Below are 17,784 nucleotides of genomic sequence, written 5' to 3'. Positions count from 1 at the left end.
GGCTGCCATTAAAGTTCATATTCATGTAAAGGCAGGTCCAATACTTTTTGTAAATATAGTGTATTTTGCCCAATAAAAGTACCACCATTATAACTAGAGGACATGGGCCCCGGAACCAGACCCCATGCCAGTGTTATTCAACTAGACATGTTTTCTGTTGAGAAAAAGAAAATCTGTCATCTCCAATGATGGCCATGAACATTATGTACAATAGTCATGCAGAAATTTCTAACCGCAAATTCAAATCAACCTAAAACTGAATACTAACTGACTGCTTTCAATGTCTTTATGGTAAACTATACATAAACAGTATATGCTGCTGCTTTCACCATCCTTAGCCATGTTCACATTGTTGTGATATTTATATGTTCTTAGTGTCTTTCTGGACTAAACTGAATCCTGAACTGGGCACTTTTACTCCCTTCCTGCCCAGGCCAATTTTCAGCTTTAAGCACACTGCCACACTTTGAATGACAATTGCGTGATCACGCAACACTGTACCCATATAAAATATATTCAATTTTTATAATTTCACACAAATAAAACTTTTGGTGGTATTTAATCACCACTGTTTTTTTTTTCTTATAAGACCTAACATTTTGAAAAAAAAAAAAAAAAGAGTTTTCATAGTTTGTTATACAATTTTACAAACAGGTAATATTCCTCCTTCACTGGTGTGCATTGATGAGGCTGCACTGATAGGCACTGCTAGTCTGCACTAATGGGCACTGATGAGGTGGCACTGGTGGACTTTGATGAGGCTGCACTGATAGGCGGCACTGATGGGCACTGATAGGTGACACTGATGGGCACTAATAGGTGGTACTGAAGGGCACTGGTAGGGGCACTGATGAACACTGATACGCGGCACTGATTGGCACCGGTAGACGACACTGATGGACACTGATAGGCGATACTAATGAGGGGGCACTGATGGGTACTGATTGGCAGCACTGATGAACACTGATTGGCAGCACTGGTGGGCACTGATTTGCAAAAGCCTGAGGTTTGGGTGGGTGTAGTGTCCAAATCAGATAATTTATTTTGCCTGTTCAGCCAACCTCGAACATCTAGAGTTCAGTTCAGGTTGAACTCATTGTCAGTCTGAACCTGAAGTTCATCTCATACCTAGACTATGTACCTACTTTTGCATTAATCAGTCGTTGCTGCACTTCCTAATGCCCTGAACATTTGTATGTAATTGCTAGGCTCCCAATAGTCAAACCATGGGATCTACTTGCCACTGCACAGTGCAGTACTAAAAACCAAAATGTAAGCTGGAAAAGGCCTTGAGCAAATTGTCTGAAAAAGTACTAATGAAAGTGGTTAAGCTAGTCTCCTATAGGCTGGGAGGTCTGCGTGCAGGTACAATGCTTGTACCAATGGTAGTTCTGTCCCAGACTGGAGGCAAAAAATGCAACAGATTAAACGCAAGAAAACGGATACTGTGCAATATAAGAATGTATGAATTTAAAATAATTCTTTACCAACAGAAACATGAAGGCTGCCATTACTGACCTTCTTCTGAAATAATTTGCCGTCTGACTGCCACTGATTTCAATATCGAGTCTCTGACCAGCATGCAAGCATTCACAAGTAAAGGCAGAGTGAATCTAATAGATTAGCATGACAACCAAGCAACTAGCATGTTCAGAAGCAAACAATCAATGTTTGCACCATATATCCTTAACAACAAGTTTCTTCCTTTAAGATTTAATTCCAGCAAATCAAACAAGGGAAGCGGCTCTGTACAAATGTCACCCAATACAGAATGATTGCTGATAATGTAGAATATTAAAGTAGCACTGTGGTGCTATCGACATAATTGCTAAGACCTATATAAAATATAGATATCAGTCTCTGCTTCTATAAAACCAGCAATGAGCAACATGCTCTGATTTACCAGCAGTAGTCATGGAAAGTAATGTAATATATTGACATCAATAAAATGTAATATTACATGTTACATATAGGTCCCTTTTGGTGATCGCTTGGATGTTAGCAGTTTTTATTTTTTTCCACACCAAAAACATTATAACATGTAGTGTAGATTGTTACTCTGGATGGCAATAGGAGTCTGACTCCACAGTCTATTTCTCATAGATCTTGATTGTTTGTTACGTTTATTACGTTACACAACAAGACAGTTGCTAGAACATTACAAAAGTACATATGTGAGAGCCTCTGTCAACCTTACCTAATACCTTACAATATGACTGTAAAATCGCCTATATTGGCACTAACAACTATTTAGTGCCTGCATAATTATATACAAGTTGATTTGATAGTTTTGGTAATGCCTCGTACACACGCATCGATTATTGGCCGGGAATTTTCGGCCAACGTCCAATCGGCCGATTTTCGGCTTGTTAGTATGATGCTTTCGACAACCGACTCCGACTTTTCGGCCAAATAAAATCTGGTGTGCAGGCTATAAAATTTTTGTTGGCCGTCAACACAACGGCCGATTTTTCGTCAGTCAGTACAGATTTCGGCAGACAAAAATCTGATGAGCAAGACTGGGCATGCTCAGAGAAGAAAAAACACACGGAAATTAAACCATCACATGACATCACTTCTGAAGTTGGTTGTTGTTAGCCGAGAAAATTAGTGTGCAGTCTAGAGCACATTTCAACCAACACAACAACACTGGACAAAAGTCGGACGATCGGTCGGCCGATAATCGTTGCGTGTGTACGAGGCTTTAGTCGTCACACTTGAAAGAAGTTGGACAAAGATTATACTGTCAGATTGTAATGTGTATGATGTTCTTTTAAGGCTTCATGGACACTGGGTGTTTGCCCAGCCCTCCTGAATACCTTACCCCTGGCAAGAGGAAAGCAGCATCATAAACGTCCCTTTAGCCGCATTTTTGTAAACGCATTTTGGCGTGTTAAGCGCTTGGGTGTTAATTCATCGAATTGGCCAGAAATAACACTTGATGTATTTAAACACGTTTACACACATTTACACACGTGTGTTAAGCACTGAAATTTAGGGAAGTCTGAAAAATTAAATCAAACAACTTTTGTGGAATGGATCAGGGCTCGCAGGGCTATCCACTGAATGAAATTCTCACTATTTATGGCCAGCTAATGATGTTTTATTACTCTTAAACCGTCTGTATATAAACGTTTTAAATTTGTGTTTTTTCGTGTTTTTTACTGGCCAAAGTTAAAAAAAAAATAATTATCTATTATTTGATGAAAACTCCAGCTCCCCTATGTACCAATATAACATTATTGTACCTCTGTATCAGAAAATAAAAGCTTTTCTATGACTCGTCTGGAGAGACCCCAGGGATGGCGTGCAAATACAGCAGCTGCGGCAGCCTACATTGACAAGCCAGGCAAATATATGCTTGGAGGGATGCCGTGTAAACAGAATTGATGGGTGCAGGGTGTTTGCTATTGAGGTCAACTGGTGAACTCCTTCCTGTTTCTTACTGGTTTTTATGTCCTAAATCTACATACCAGGAAGACATGAACTTTTCTATGGAACACACCAGGAGCTGAGGTAAGGCCTTGTACTAAAAAACGTAGAAAGCTTTACATTTTCTGCAACAGAGGTACATTAATGATATACTGATACTGTATATAGGGGAGCTGGAATTTAAAAAAAAAAAAGGTAAATTTAGCCTTTAATGAATGCCATGAACAGCTTACATTAAATACTATCAACAGTAAAAGAATGCATTGGCTACAAATATACAAGGGGAGGGACTCAAGCGCCTACTAAGTGTAGCAATGCAGTAACTTTATTAGAGGTAAAAAAACATTACTCTGAAAAAGAATAAAAACTCAAGTATGTAGCACTGTTAAAGGGTCCTTGCCAACACGATTCACGGCCTTAATCCGTCTGGGGATGGAGCGATGGGGTCTCAACTGTCAGAAGCGCCAGAGGCTGTCAGTCTGTGGATTGCAGGACCCGAGGTACGAGACGTTACAACTGGGCGTGATGGACAATTAACTCATAGCTCAATATTGTGCAAAGGAACTACATGTGTAAAATTGACAAATATATACTGTATATACACAAATATATAGAGAGAAAGAAATTATATATATCAATATATAATGTTACAAAGATGGTACTTACAATTAGAAAATCTGGCTACAGACTCCCATACAATGTAAAATGGGTACCTAAATAAAAAATATATAAAAAACCATAAATATGTACACATATGTAAATACATACACATACACTATAACATAATCCTATAAGGTGGACATCTATATTCAGCTATTCATTATATTGGGAGAGAAAAGAGTACCTTATGTGTATGACAGAATGTCTCTCCCCATGAATATAGATGTCCACGTTATGGGATTATGTTATAGCGAATGTGTATGTATTTACTATACAAATGTGTACATATATATGGTTTTACATATATGTTTTATTTAGGTACCCATGTTTACATCCTATGGGACCCTTAAGGTCTGTAGCCAGATTTTCTAATCGTAAGCAGCATCTTAGTAACATTATACAACATCTCTAGTCATCATTGGTATAATGAACTTCTAAGATAATTGTATGTTTCCTTATATATATATATATATATATATATATATATATATATATATATATATATATATATATATATATATATATGTATATATATATATATATATATAGTATCCCACAAAAGTGAGTACACCCCTCACATTTTTGTAAATATGTTATTATATCTTTTCATGTGACAACACATAACAGTGTTAATTTGCTGTCCCCTCAAAATAACTTAACACACAGCCATTAAAGTGGAGTTTCACCCAAAAGTGGAACCTCTGCTTTAAATACTCCTGACCCCCCGACACTTAATTTTTTAAGTGTCACTTAATTTTTTATTTTTTTTGGAGGGGGGGGGGGCGGGTACCTAGATTTGACAGGTCCCCGCTCACATTTCCGCTCCTGCCGCCTAGGCGGCTGGAGCAGAAGTTCTCCTCTCCCCCTCCCTCCCTGCAAGCTTCTGGGACACGTCACAGGTCCCAGGAGATGCAGCGAGACTCGTGCGCACCTGGCTGTGAAACCACAAGCTGTCAAAGCCGGGTGCCCACACTAGAGATGCCGGCGCCACCGAGACGAGAGGGAGAGGATCAAGGCTTTGGGTGGCCACATCGCTGGACAGTCGTACAGGTGAGTGTGTGTTTATATAAAGTCAGCAGCTACACTTTTTGTAGCTGCTAACTTTTAATAAACACAAAAATGAGTGGAACTCCGCTTTAATGGCTAAACTGCTGGCAACAAAAGTGAGTACACTCTTAAGTTAAAATGTCCAAATCGGGCCCAAAGTGCCAATATTTTGTGCGGTCACCTTTACTTTACAGCAATGCTTAAACCCTCTTGGGCATCGAGTTCACCAGAGCTTCACAGGTTGCCCCTGGAGTCCTCTTCATCTCCTCCATGACGACATCACGGAGCTGGTACATGTTAGAGACCTTGCACTTCTTCACCTTCTGTTTAAGACCCCTTTCACACTTGTACGACTTCAAAGTCGCGCGATTTTACCGTGATTTTGACGTGACTTTTTGCTGTGATTTTGCCGCGATTTTGATGCAAATTTGACTGGGCTTATAATCTTTTACTCAAAACGCATCAAAATCATGCCAAAAGTAGTGCAGGGACTACTTTAAAGTCGGTGCAACTTCAAGTCGCACAGATATGAATGGGGCTCATTGGAAATAATGGAGAACGACTTGTCATGCGATTTTGCAGTCCCAAATAGCATGACAAGTTGCACAAGTGTGAAAGGGGCCTAAGGGTTCCTCACAGATGCTCAATAGGGTTTAGGTCTGGAGACATGCTTGACCAGTTCATCAACTTTACCCTCAGCTTCTTTAGCAAGGCAGTAGTCATCTTGGAGGTGTGTTTGGAGTCGTTATGTTGGAATACTGCCCTGTGGCCCAGTCTCTGAAGGGAGGGGATCATGCTCTGCTTTAGTAGGTCACAGAACATGTTAGCATTCATGGTTCCCTCAATGAACTGTAGCTCCCAAGTGCCAGCAGCACTCATGCAGCCCCGGACCATGACACTCCCACGACCATGCTTGACTGTAGGCAAGACACACTTGTCTTTGTACTCCTCACCTGGTTGCCACCACACACGCTTGACGCCATCTGAACCAAATAAATTTATCTTGGTCTCATCAGACCACATGACATGGTTCCAGTAATTTGTGTCCTTAGTCTGCTTGTCTTCAGCAAAGTGTTTGCAGGCTTTCTTGTGCATCATCTTTAGAAGAGGCTTCCTTCTGGGATGACAGCCATGTAGACCAATTTGATGCAGTGTGTGGTGTATGGTCTGAGCTCTGACAGGCTGACCCCCCCCCCCCACCCCTTCAACCTCTGCAGCAAAACTGGCAGCACTCATACGTCTATTTCCCAAAGACAACCTCTGGATATGACGCTGAGCATGTGCACTCAACTTCGTTGGTCGACCATGGAGAGGCCTGTTCTGAGTGGAACCTGTCCTGTTAAACCACTGTATGGTTTTGGCCACTATGCTGCAGCACAGTTTCAGGGTCTTGGCAATCTTTTTATAGCCTAGGCCATCTTTATGTACATAGTTACATAGTTTGTGAGGTGAAAAAAGACATCAGTCCATCCAGTTCAACCTAAGATGTGTGTGTGTGTGTTTGCTGTTAACCGTACATTGTATACCCCTGTATGTTGTGGTCTTTAAGGTGCTCATCTAATAGTTTTTGAAACTATTGATGCTCCCTGCTGATACTACTGCTTGTGGAAGAGAATTCCACATCCTTACTGATCTGACAGTAAAGAACCCCTTACGTATTTTAAGGTTAAACCGTTTTTCCTCTAGTTTTAGTGAGTGGCCACATGTCTTATTGTATTCCCTTTCTCTGAAAAGTTTGTTCCTTATGCTAGGGTCATCACCAGTACAGTGTTTGTACATTGATATCATATCCCCATTCAAGCGTCTCTTCTCCAGAGAGAATAAGTTCAGTGGTTGTAGTCTTTCCTCATAGCTTATGTCCTCCATTCTCCTAATTATTTTTTTGAATCTCTCCAGTTCCAGCACATCCTTTCTGAGGACTGATGCCCAGAGCTGGACAGCATACTCCAGATGTGGCCGGACCAGAGTCTTGTAGAGTGGGAGAATAATATCTTTATTTCTGGAGTGAATCCCCTTTTTTATACATGCCAGTATTTTGTTGGCTTTCCTTGCAGCGTCTTGGCATTGCATGCCACTGTTAAGCCTGTTGTCCACTAGCACCCACAGGTCCTTTTCCATCTTAGATTCAGCCAGAGGTTCCCCCCTAGTGAGTAGCTTGCTTTTGTGTTTCTGATGCCCAAGTGCATTACTTTACATTTTTCAACATTAATCCTCATCTGCCATGTAGTTGCCCACCCCATTATTTTGTTCAGGTCTGCTTGTAAGGTTTTCACATCCTGCATAGAAGTTATTGGCCTGCATAGCTTAGTATCATCTGCAAATACCACGATTGTGCTGGATATCCCCTCATCTAGGTAGTTTATGAATAAATTAAACAGGATTGGTCCCAGGACAAAACTTTCCACACCCGCCCAATCCGAGTACTCCCCATTTAGCACCACCCTCTGGATTCTCCCCTGGAGCCAGTTCTCTATCCAGGTACTCACCCTATGGTCCATGCCTACGCACCTTAATTTGTACAGTAAGCATTTGTGGGGAACTGTACCAAATGCCTTTGCAAAGTCCAGATACACCACATCCACAGGACTTCCTTTATCTAGATGGCAGCTCACTTCATTGTAGAAGGTTAATAGATTGGTCTGTGTAACGGACCGTTTCAGCAGACAAGGGGTTAAAATCCGTTTAGGCGATATGCCCCTTTCTGAGAGAGCAGGCACAGCTACTGCAAAACATCAAACTCCCGAACTGGATACAAAATAGCACTCCAACCTGGAACCTCACGAATAGCTGCTAGCAGACGAACAGGAAAAGCATACATCAGCTTACACTCCTAGCAATCAGTCTCCAACAGCATACAGTGAATCCCCCCCAAGAACGAGACAAGGCTCCGTGTGAGGTTCAAGCAGTGGTCTGACTTAGAACTGTTTATTAAATCCACACAAACACATTATATACACTATCAGGTAATGTGAGTCTCATTGCATTAGCATATGCTGATAGATTTGTAAACAGGCACAAAATAACACTAAACTAATTATCTAGCCACCTGGCCAGAACAATGCAAGGTCATTAGCATGTAAGAATGGAACAGGAATACTTAGCACACCCGACAATAGGTGAATGCAAAGCCACCTCAGACCAAAAGCAACATTTTCATAACTTCTAAAATATGCATCACATTCAAATAAAACTTACATTTTCAGAATCAGCATACTTCAAATGCAAACATAACCAAAAATCGTAGAAATCCCTCCAGGGGTTAAAAAGTTAGACGGAAGTCCTTTTCTGACCGACCGCAGGCACGTTTTCATGCCCATATACAGTCTTAAAGGGGTAAAAGCCCCTAGGTCCATAGTCATATTGCAGGAGGCAAGTAACCAGGCTTCTCCAACGCCCAGTGGCGAGATTGGTCTCATTTCTCCCCTTTTCCAAACAGACTAACAGGGTATCTGACCTTCTGCCGGTCAGTGCCCTTGTTAGTCCAGCAGCCCACCCACAAAACAGAGACAGCAGTACAACCCACCCAAAATAACTGGTTGCTACACCTGGGTAGAAGAGAAATTTGTCCATGTCCAGGTGCCTCACCTTGGCTGTGTGAGAGACTGGCAGACTGCCTTGGTGGGTTGCTGAGTGGGCAGAGACCAGCGGTACTTTGCCCTGGTGCCAGCGCTACCACAGAAGTAGCCTGGTTGGAGACGGGTTGTTGGAGGGGGAGACCGACTGTCTCCCCTTTGGCTAAACAGCCCTGTTGCTGGGGGTCAGGACCGACTGTCCCTACCCCCTGTGCTGTGAGTGCAGAGACCACGGTCCCATCTGCACTGTTGGGGGCTTACTGTCTCCCCCTGGTACGTTAAGCTGCTGCTGTGGGAAGGAGACTGGGCTCCCAATTCCCAATAGCTCAATCTGCCGCTGGGGGACAGGACCAACTGTGTCTGCCCCCTGTAACTCAATCTGCCGCTGACGGATGGAGACTGCGCTCCCAATTCCCTGGATATCACTCTGCCAATGGGGAGAGGGGGTAACAAGCTCCTCTCCCAAACATACTTCCAGCCCCTGGGGAGGGAGACCGACTGTCTCTGCTCCCAATACAGTGTCCTGTTGCTGGGGAAAGGAGACTGGGCTCTCTGTTTCCTGCAGGACACTCTGCTGCTGTGGGATGGAGACTGAGCTCCCAATTCCCAACAAATCAATCTGCTGCAGGGCGACAGGACCGACTATCTCTGCCCCCTGTAACTCAGCCTGCCGCTGGAGAATGGAGACTGGGCTCCCAATTCCCAATAAATCAGGCTGCCACTGGGGAATGGAGACTGGGTTCTCCTCTTCCCTTAACTGTACCTGCCGCTGGAGTTCCTCCCAACGTGCCAGCTGGCCCTCTCTCTCTGCCCTGTCTAGCAGAGTCCCGAACACTAAGTTCTTCACGAACCGCTTGGACCTCTCCAGTGGATTGGGTCCGAAGAAGTTCAGCCGTAACCACACCATACGGTCATATTCTCTCAGAGAGTATCTGTACTCCACTGCTGGTTCCATCCTGTTGCTTTAAGGGTCGCTGTACTGAGACATGCGTTGCCCCCAACTTGTAAATCCACGGAATGGTGCCTCCTGTAGCTGTCCTTCTGGCTGTGAGAACGATCCCACCGCTGCCACCAAATGTAACGGACCGTTTCAGCAGACAAGGGGTTAAAATCCGTTTAGGTGATATGCCCCTTTCTGAGAGAGCAGGCGCAGCTACTGCCGAACATCAAACTCCCGAACTGGATACAAAATAGCACTCCAACCTGGAACCTCACGAATAGCTGCTAGCAGACGAACAGGAAAAGCATACATCAGCTTACACTCCTAGCAATCAGTCTCCAACAGCATACAGTGAATCCCCCCCAAGAACGAGACAAGGCTCCGTGTGAGGTTCAAGCAGTGGTCTGACTTAGAACTGTTTATTAAATCCACACAAACACATTATATACACTATCAGGTAATGTGAGTCTCATTGCATTAGCATATGCAGATAGATTTGTAAACAGGCACAAAATAACACTAAACTAATTATCTAGCCACCTGGCCAGAACAATGCAAGGTCATTAGCATGTAAGAATGGAACAGGAATACTTAGCACACCCGACAATAGGTGAATGCAAAGCCACCTCAGACCAAAAGCAACATTTTCATAACTTCTAAAATATGCATCACATTCAAATAAAACTTACATTTTCAGAATCAGCATACTTCAAATGCAAACATAACCAAAAATCATAGAAATCCCTCCAGGGGTTAAAAAGTTAGACGGAAGTCCTTTTCTGACCGACCGCAGGCAAGTTTTCATGCCCAAATACAGTCTTAAAGGGGTAAAAGCCCCTAGGTCCATAGTCATATTGCAGGAGGCAAGCAACCAGGCTTCTCCAACGCCCAGTGGCGAGATTGGTCTCGTCACAGTCTGGAAAGAAAGATTTTTCATGAAACCCTGCTGATAACTACTAATAATCCCGTTTTCATTACTAAAGTCTTGTATGTAGTCCCTTTACATCCCTTCCAAAATCTTGCAGTCTACTGATGCTAGGCTGACCGGCCTATAGTTACCCGGGATATATCTCTGCCCTTTTTTAAATATTGGTACCACGTTGGTTTTTTTTTCAATCAGCTGGCACCATACCCCTCTGTAGACTATCCTTAAAGATCAAAAATAATGGTCTGGCTATCACCTAGCTGAGCTCTTTAAGAACACGCGGGTGCAAGCCATCCGGTCCCAGTTATTTATTTATGTTAAGTTTCTCTAGTTTAGTTCTAAGTCTATCCTCTGTTAGCCATGGGGGTACTTCCTGAGGTGTATTATTTAGTTTAGCATTACAAGCTGGGTTAGTGTAGCCCCCAATTCTTTTGTGAAGACTGAAGAGAAGAAATTATTTAACACTTTCACCTTCTCTCTGTCCTCTGTGGCCAGATTTCCTTTGTCGACTTTTATGGGGCCAATGTGTTCTGGCCTCGCTTCCTTACTGTTTATATACTTAAAGAATTTCTTTTTACTCTCTTCTGCTATATGTCTCTCATGTTCTATTTTAACCACCTTGATTTCGTCTTTACATTTCTTATTACACTCTTTGTAATGCTTTAATGCTGCCAATGACCCCTCAGTCTTGTATCTTTTGAAGGCCTTTTCTTTAGTATTAATATGCATTTTTATGTTGGAGTTTAGCCACCCAGGGTTTAGTTTTGCTCTTTTAAACGTATTTCCCTTTGGAATGCACTGGCCAATTCCTTTGTTTAGTATGCTCTTGAAGCACTCCCATTTTTCCTCCATGTTCTTTGTTCCCAGGGTTCTATCCCATTTGATATTTTCTAGCAGAGAGCGCAGTTTTGGGAAATTGGCTCTTTTGAAATTCAGTGTCCTTATATTATCCTTGTGTTTCCTATTGCTATGATTAATGCTGAAACTAATTGACCTATGGTCACTGTTTCCTAAGTTGCCCCGTATCTCTATATCCATGAGCAGGTCTGTATTTTTGGTAATCAGTAGGTCAAGTACCGCATTGTTTCTTGTCGGTGCGTTCACCATCTGACTCATGAAATTGTCCTGCAAAACATTTAGCAACTGCCGAGCCTTGGCTGAATCCACGGTACCTTGTGCCCAGTCTATATCTGGATAATTAAAGTCCCCCATTATAATGACATTTCCCATCCTTGCTGCCAATCCTATCTGTAAAAGGAGGTCCGCCTCCCCCTACCCCTCTGGTTTGGGGGCCTATAGAGTACGCCCAATATTACCTTTCCTATAGTGCCTTCCCTTTTAAGTTATACCCATAGGGATTCTGCCTCGTCCATAGCTCCATTATTAATATCATCCCTCATATTTACCTGTACACTGTTCTTAATATACAGACATACCCCCCCCCTTTTTTACCTTCTCTATCTCTGCGATAAAGGGAATACCCCTGAATGGTCGCCATCCAATCATGAGAGCTGTCGAACCAAGTCTCTGTTATCCCCACAAAATCTAAGTCCTCCTCAAACATCAGCAGCTCCAGCTCTCCCATCTTGTTGGCCAGGCTTCTGGCATTGGTATACAAACCTCGTAATTTTGACCAGTTGCATATATCCTCGTTAGATGTGGTTTTTAGGCTGCTCTTGCGATTTTTCGCCATACCCACCTTGGATTTAGGAGCTCTGAACACCCTACCGCTAATGCCCCCATTTGTGCCCTCTGAATCTTTCTCCCCACTTGCTAATTCTACATCTGTACCTCCCCTCCATCACCTAGTTTAAAAGCCCCTCTAACTTTTTGGACATCCTCTCACCCAGTACGGCTGCACCCTCCCCATTTAGGTGCAATCCATCCCTACCAAATAGCCGGTGGCCAACTGAGAAGTCGGCCCAGTTCTCCAGGAACCTGAAACCCTCCTTACTACACCAGCTCCTCAGCCACTTGTTAACTTCCCTAATCTCCCGCTGCTTCTCTGGTGTGGCTCGAGGTACAGGTAGTATTTCTGAAAATACTACCTTGGAGGTCCTACTCCTCAAATTAGTGCCTAAGTCCCTGAAATCGTTTAGGACTCTCCATCTTCCTCTGCCTATGTCATTTGTACCCACGTGTACCATGACAGCTGGGTCTTCCCCAGCCCCACCCAATAATCTGTCCACCCGATCCGTGATGTGCCGAACCCGAGCGCCCGGTAAACAACAGACTGTTCTGCGCTCACGGTCTTTGTGACAGATTGCACTGTCTGTCCTTCTAATGATTGAGTCCCCTACCACCAGCACCTGTCTTTCCTTTCCCTTTCTCCCAGCCTCCCTGGAGGAGTTCTTCCCTTGGCAGCTAGGGGCGTCGCTCTGCTCCAGCAATGCTGGTCCCTGACTGGTTTCCCCAACATCACGCAACGGGGCGTATTTATTTGGGTGCTCCAGCCCAGGATCGGCCTCCTTGCCTTTTTCCCTTCTACCCTTCCTAACTGTCACCCACCTACTCTGCTCTGATGCCTGCACCTCCGTTTCTCCACCCACCTCTGTGCAGGCCCCTGCCTGCCCCTGACGGGTACGATCCCAGCTTTCCTTCGGTATGGACATTCATCTCAGTGTTGCCAGCTGCTTCCCTAGATTCAGGACCTGAGCTTCCAGGGAAGCAACGTGCTTACATTTTGTGCATTTGTATTCGCCCTCGATCGCATGATCGAGGAACGTATACATACCACAAGATGTACACCGAATCGCATCTCCACACCCGCCGGGCATTGTACCTACTAATCTAATCTAATGGGGATTCAGTAATTTAAGTCTATCCTGTGTGGCTGTTTTCAAGCTTCCTAACTCTGCTTTCTCACCCTCTGGTACTCCGCTACACACTGACACTCCCAGACACTCACAGGTACACCCAGACACTCACCGGTACTCACAGGTACTCACAGACACTCACAGTCGCAGAGCACTGTCAGTCGTAGAACAGTGTCAAAATCTTCTCTTTCAAAATATTTTTGAGAATTCATGATACCATCATTGAAATGCAGCTCCCCGACAGCAGCAGCACTCATGCAGCCCCGTAGAAGTACTCTGCCATCACCGTGTTTTACTGTAAGCACCACACATTTTTCTTTGTACTCCTCGCCTTTGCAATGCCATAGAGTTTTAAAGCCATCAGTTGCAAAAACATTTATACAGAGACCCAGTAGTCTTCTTTTTCAGCATGGGTTCATTACTGCAATTTTTGGTGCATGGGCTTTTATGTATATGGGCTTTAGGAGAGGCTTCCTTCATGGATGACACCCATGCATGCCATTCCTCTGCAGTGTACGCTGTATTGTGTCACAGGAAACAATCACCTTAGTTTGGCTTTCTACTTAGTGAACTTGCATGGGGATTTTCTTCAACCCTTCTCATCAGAAGATGCTCCTATCGAGGTGTTAACTTGGACAGCCTAGACGTCTCTGTGAGAGGGTTGCAGTTCCATCTTTGTTAAATTTTTGTATCACTTTTGCTACAGTATTCTGACTGATTGGTAAAGCTTTGCTGATCTTCTTGTAGCCTTCACCTTTCTTGTGTAAACAAATTATTTTCTTTCTCAGGCCTTGTGACATTTCTCTTCCATGTGGTGCCATTGCTGACAGTATGAAATGGGAAGGGGTTTTCTTTGTTAAGTAAAGACTTTTATAATCAACTGTCTGCTGGACACCTGTTTAATGAATATTTAGACTCACCTGTAGTTTAATAGTTCATTAGGAATTTGTTGTCTAAAATTTAGCTTTGTTCCTAAGCCTTTCATTGGGGTGTATTTAATGTTTCCAACATGGTCTCTGTTAGAAAAAATACTTTTTGGTGTGCGCAAATTAGCAAATCTTGGTTGCAATCAATGGCCCACATTTGTGGGAGTACTTTTTAGTTTATTGTCCTATAGAAAATGTTGATTCTGAAAGGAAAGGACATTTTTTTTCTGACAAATCTGTTGGTGTATACTCATTTATGCTGAGCACTGTAATTATCAATTTTACACATGTAGGTTTCTTTTTGAGCTATGAGTTAATTTTGATCATATATATACTGTACATGTATTCTTAACAGTCAATGTTCCTTTTAATACAAGAGCTCTTATATTACAGGGAACTGACATTTAAATTTTTAATCGACCCACAGAGTCACTATAAAAGAAACCTATAGCAGGAGAAAGAAGTGGGCTACCATTGATGACCTTTTAAAATACTAATTCCCTGGGTGTCTGGAATCTCAAAGCTTTCTGAGTCACTGATCTAGAACAAATATGCAGATTAGAAAGCCAGAATTCCTGATCTACATTTGTGTTAGAGGTTTGCACATTCGAATTTATAAAAGCGACTCACGTGACTAAAGTGTAGACTGTAGTATGAATAATTGCATTCTGCTACAACTGAATGGCAGGCTCTTCTAACCAGGCAAATTGATGGCTCTTCCTGGTTGTAAGGGAGCTTGCCGATCCTTTGACAGCTTTCTTGTTATTAAGAAATTTTCTTCAAAGCCATTGTAGCATTTCCTGTCCTTCTTCCCTGGCTGCCACACACCACTACATTTCTTAAAAATGACAGCTGGGAATTGCTGTGTTATATGTCAGCTGTTACAGGTACTGCTATAAAAAAACGGATCTTCTGAACAGTGTTTATTAATAGTGATCAGAAGCATTATTTAATGATACAAAGTAATGTTATTGTTGCTATGATTTTACTCTGTTTCATTCCAGACATTTGATTTGCATGCAGAATCAGTAACCTCATTTACCCTAGTCCTGCCTAATCAACCTCTTACTCCCCTTCTCCTCTCTGCTATTATTTTCTTTATTCATTTATTTTGTTTGTTAATTTTATTTGTGTTGCAAAGTAATTTCATCATTTTTTTGTTTGTAATTAGCCGTTTAATGCTTTGTACTACAGTCATAATTTTAGGAGTGCATTTTTAAAATCAAATTGAAGACCCTTTCGTCCTACAAAACCACATGCTGGCAACATCAATTATACTACACATTATAAGCACTAGATGGTGCTAACGATCATAGCAAATAACTAAATGATCATAATACATAGGCAAATAAGATTTTTTTTCTTATAATCACCAGCCCCATCTAGTGGCAAAAATGCTTTCTTAATTCACTCTATTCCTTGAGAATGAGGAACATTAGACTTTTAGGGAAAATAGCCTAGTGACATTTAGCCAGCATTTGCACTAGAATAATGTGCATGCAGTTTCTCAGGATAAATATCTCTGCAACTTTATTTATATATACACCATATCAAGTATTTATAAATACACAACTCAGTGCCATTATAAACAGGACATATTATGAATTTATGTTTTGTCTATGGATTGAATAAAAAAAATAAAAACATTTTATGCAAGACAAACATTTTTTGTCAACAATATATGTTATCTTAAAGCTGAGCTAAAGTTCAACATACCCACCTCTGCTTAAGGGATGCGTTGTCCTTAAGCTTCTTCTCCCCAACTTCTTCCATATGTCCATTTATATCTGATGTGACAGGGCTGCCACTGACACCTGGGCCACTGGCACTGATGGTGCTGTCTCCCCACTCTCTAGTGCGGCCTGCTCCTCTGCCCACAGCCACTGGGGTTATTCCTGGCAGAAGCTTTGGTCTTAAGGGACAGATTTGACTGTTTAATTCTGGATCCCCTTTAAATTATCGGAGGCTACCATGTCAGTCATTTTAAAGGCTGCTGCACAGTTTGAGGCTATGATTACTGAAAAATTGCAGAAGGATCTGGAATTGGGGCAAATGACTGGTTCGTTTGATTTTTCCCATAACACACCCTGGAGGTTTCTCAGCTTGGCGTGGTCCGCAAAAAGTAAGAGGACACATTTTGCCTTATACACTACATTTCCTAGCCTTCAGGCTCACCTGTTAATGATGGCATTGATAAAGAAGAATCCGGTCTCCAATATTCCATCTTTGACAAAGCCCTGTACCAGGTTAGATCTGCAAGTCACATTGTTGGCAAAGTCAAAACCTTCCACCTCCTTCCTGTACACTGTAAATGTTTTTATTTTTTAGGCTGCCACTTCCAAGGGAGTTGTTTTGTTGCTGACGAAGTCGATGACGCAACACGTACGGGGGAGGAGCCTGCACGTCATTACGCCGATACCGGAGGTACCAGGAAGCATCTGAAGGCTGTTATGAGCTGGCACTGCTTAAGTGCCTTGTAATGTAAGTGTGATTCCAACCATGTCTGAATAAATAGCCCCTTATTAAGATAGAGAGCACTAGATCTCCTTTCTTTATGTTTTTCACCGATTCCATACATAACCTGAAAGATTGTTTGGAGGCGGAGGCAGAAGGGCTCACCAGGCGACCGTGATTTTCTACCTTTATGCCAGTTTAGACTCATTTGAGTCTTTATTTGAGGTGAGCTGCTAATCTCACTATTTGTCACTGGAGCACTTGGAGTGAAGCATGCAGCACTTTATGCACAGATGAAGATTTGTTTATTCATTTATTCATTTTGTCACTGAAATTGCACTGTGTATTGGGACTTTTATCACATTATTACTGAGTCACTTTATTCACACTGTGTTATTGGGACATTCAATATCACGTTTTGTTTGATTCATATTCATTTATGATCATTATACAAATTTTTTTTCACAATATTATGTTTTATTATGCGATTTTTTTGTATTCACTTAGCGCAGCAATATTATCTATTCATTGGTCATGTAGTAACCAAGGTCAACAGCTCCATTCCTCTTTTCAGGGTACCTATGTGCAGCTTGGCATTCCGCTTTCTACAGCTAAGGTAGAGGGCCCTGTACATGCTAGCCTTGTTGAGAATTGAGATTGATACTGTTCAGATGGTCTTCCAGGGGGCTAGTTACAAGTTGGCCAAGCTTTTGTCCCTTCTTCAACTGCCTAGGGGTGCCAAAAGAATCCAGTTGAAAGAGCTCCAGTTATTGCTGGGTCACCAACTATTTGATTTTCAAGTGTTCCCGATGGACAGTGCTTTCTGTAGGCCTATATCTTGGGCAATGAGAGTATACAGTGGTTAAAATAATTATTTGATCCTCTGCAGATTTTGTAAATTTGTCCACTTACAAAGAAATTAAGGGTCTATGATTTTTTTTATCATAGGTGTATTTTAATTGATAGAGACAGAATATCAACCAAAAATTCTAAAAAAAAAACACATGATGCA

The 17,784-nt window shown here is 42.3% G+C and overlaps 1 protein-coding gene across 1 annotated transcript in view; it reads left to right on the top strand.

The window, feature by feature from the left end:
• Positions 1–17,427, top strand: part of LOC309562163 (uncharacterized protein) — a gene marked incomplete at both ends in the record, with an annotated part of 88,468 nt that extends 71,041 nt beyond the window's left edge. Inside the window, one exon of the mRNA XM_082266287.1 lies at positions 17,347–17,427. Coding sequence (XP_082122413.1) covers positions 17,347–17,427 — 81 coding nt within the window. The remainder of the gene's footprint in view (positions 1–17,346) is intronic.
• Between the last annotated feature and the right edge of the window lie 357 nt (positions 17,428–17,784).

The sequence above is a fragment of the Pelophylax lessonae genome, assembly GCF_965119305.1.
Source record: "Pelophylax lessonae genome assembly, chromosome: 8".
NCBI lineage: Eukaryota > Metazoa > Chordata > Amphibia > Anura > Ranidae > Pelophylax > Pelophylax lessonae.
This window is presented reverse-complemented; position numbering and strand designations above follow the sequence as displayed.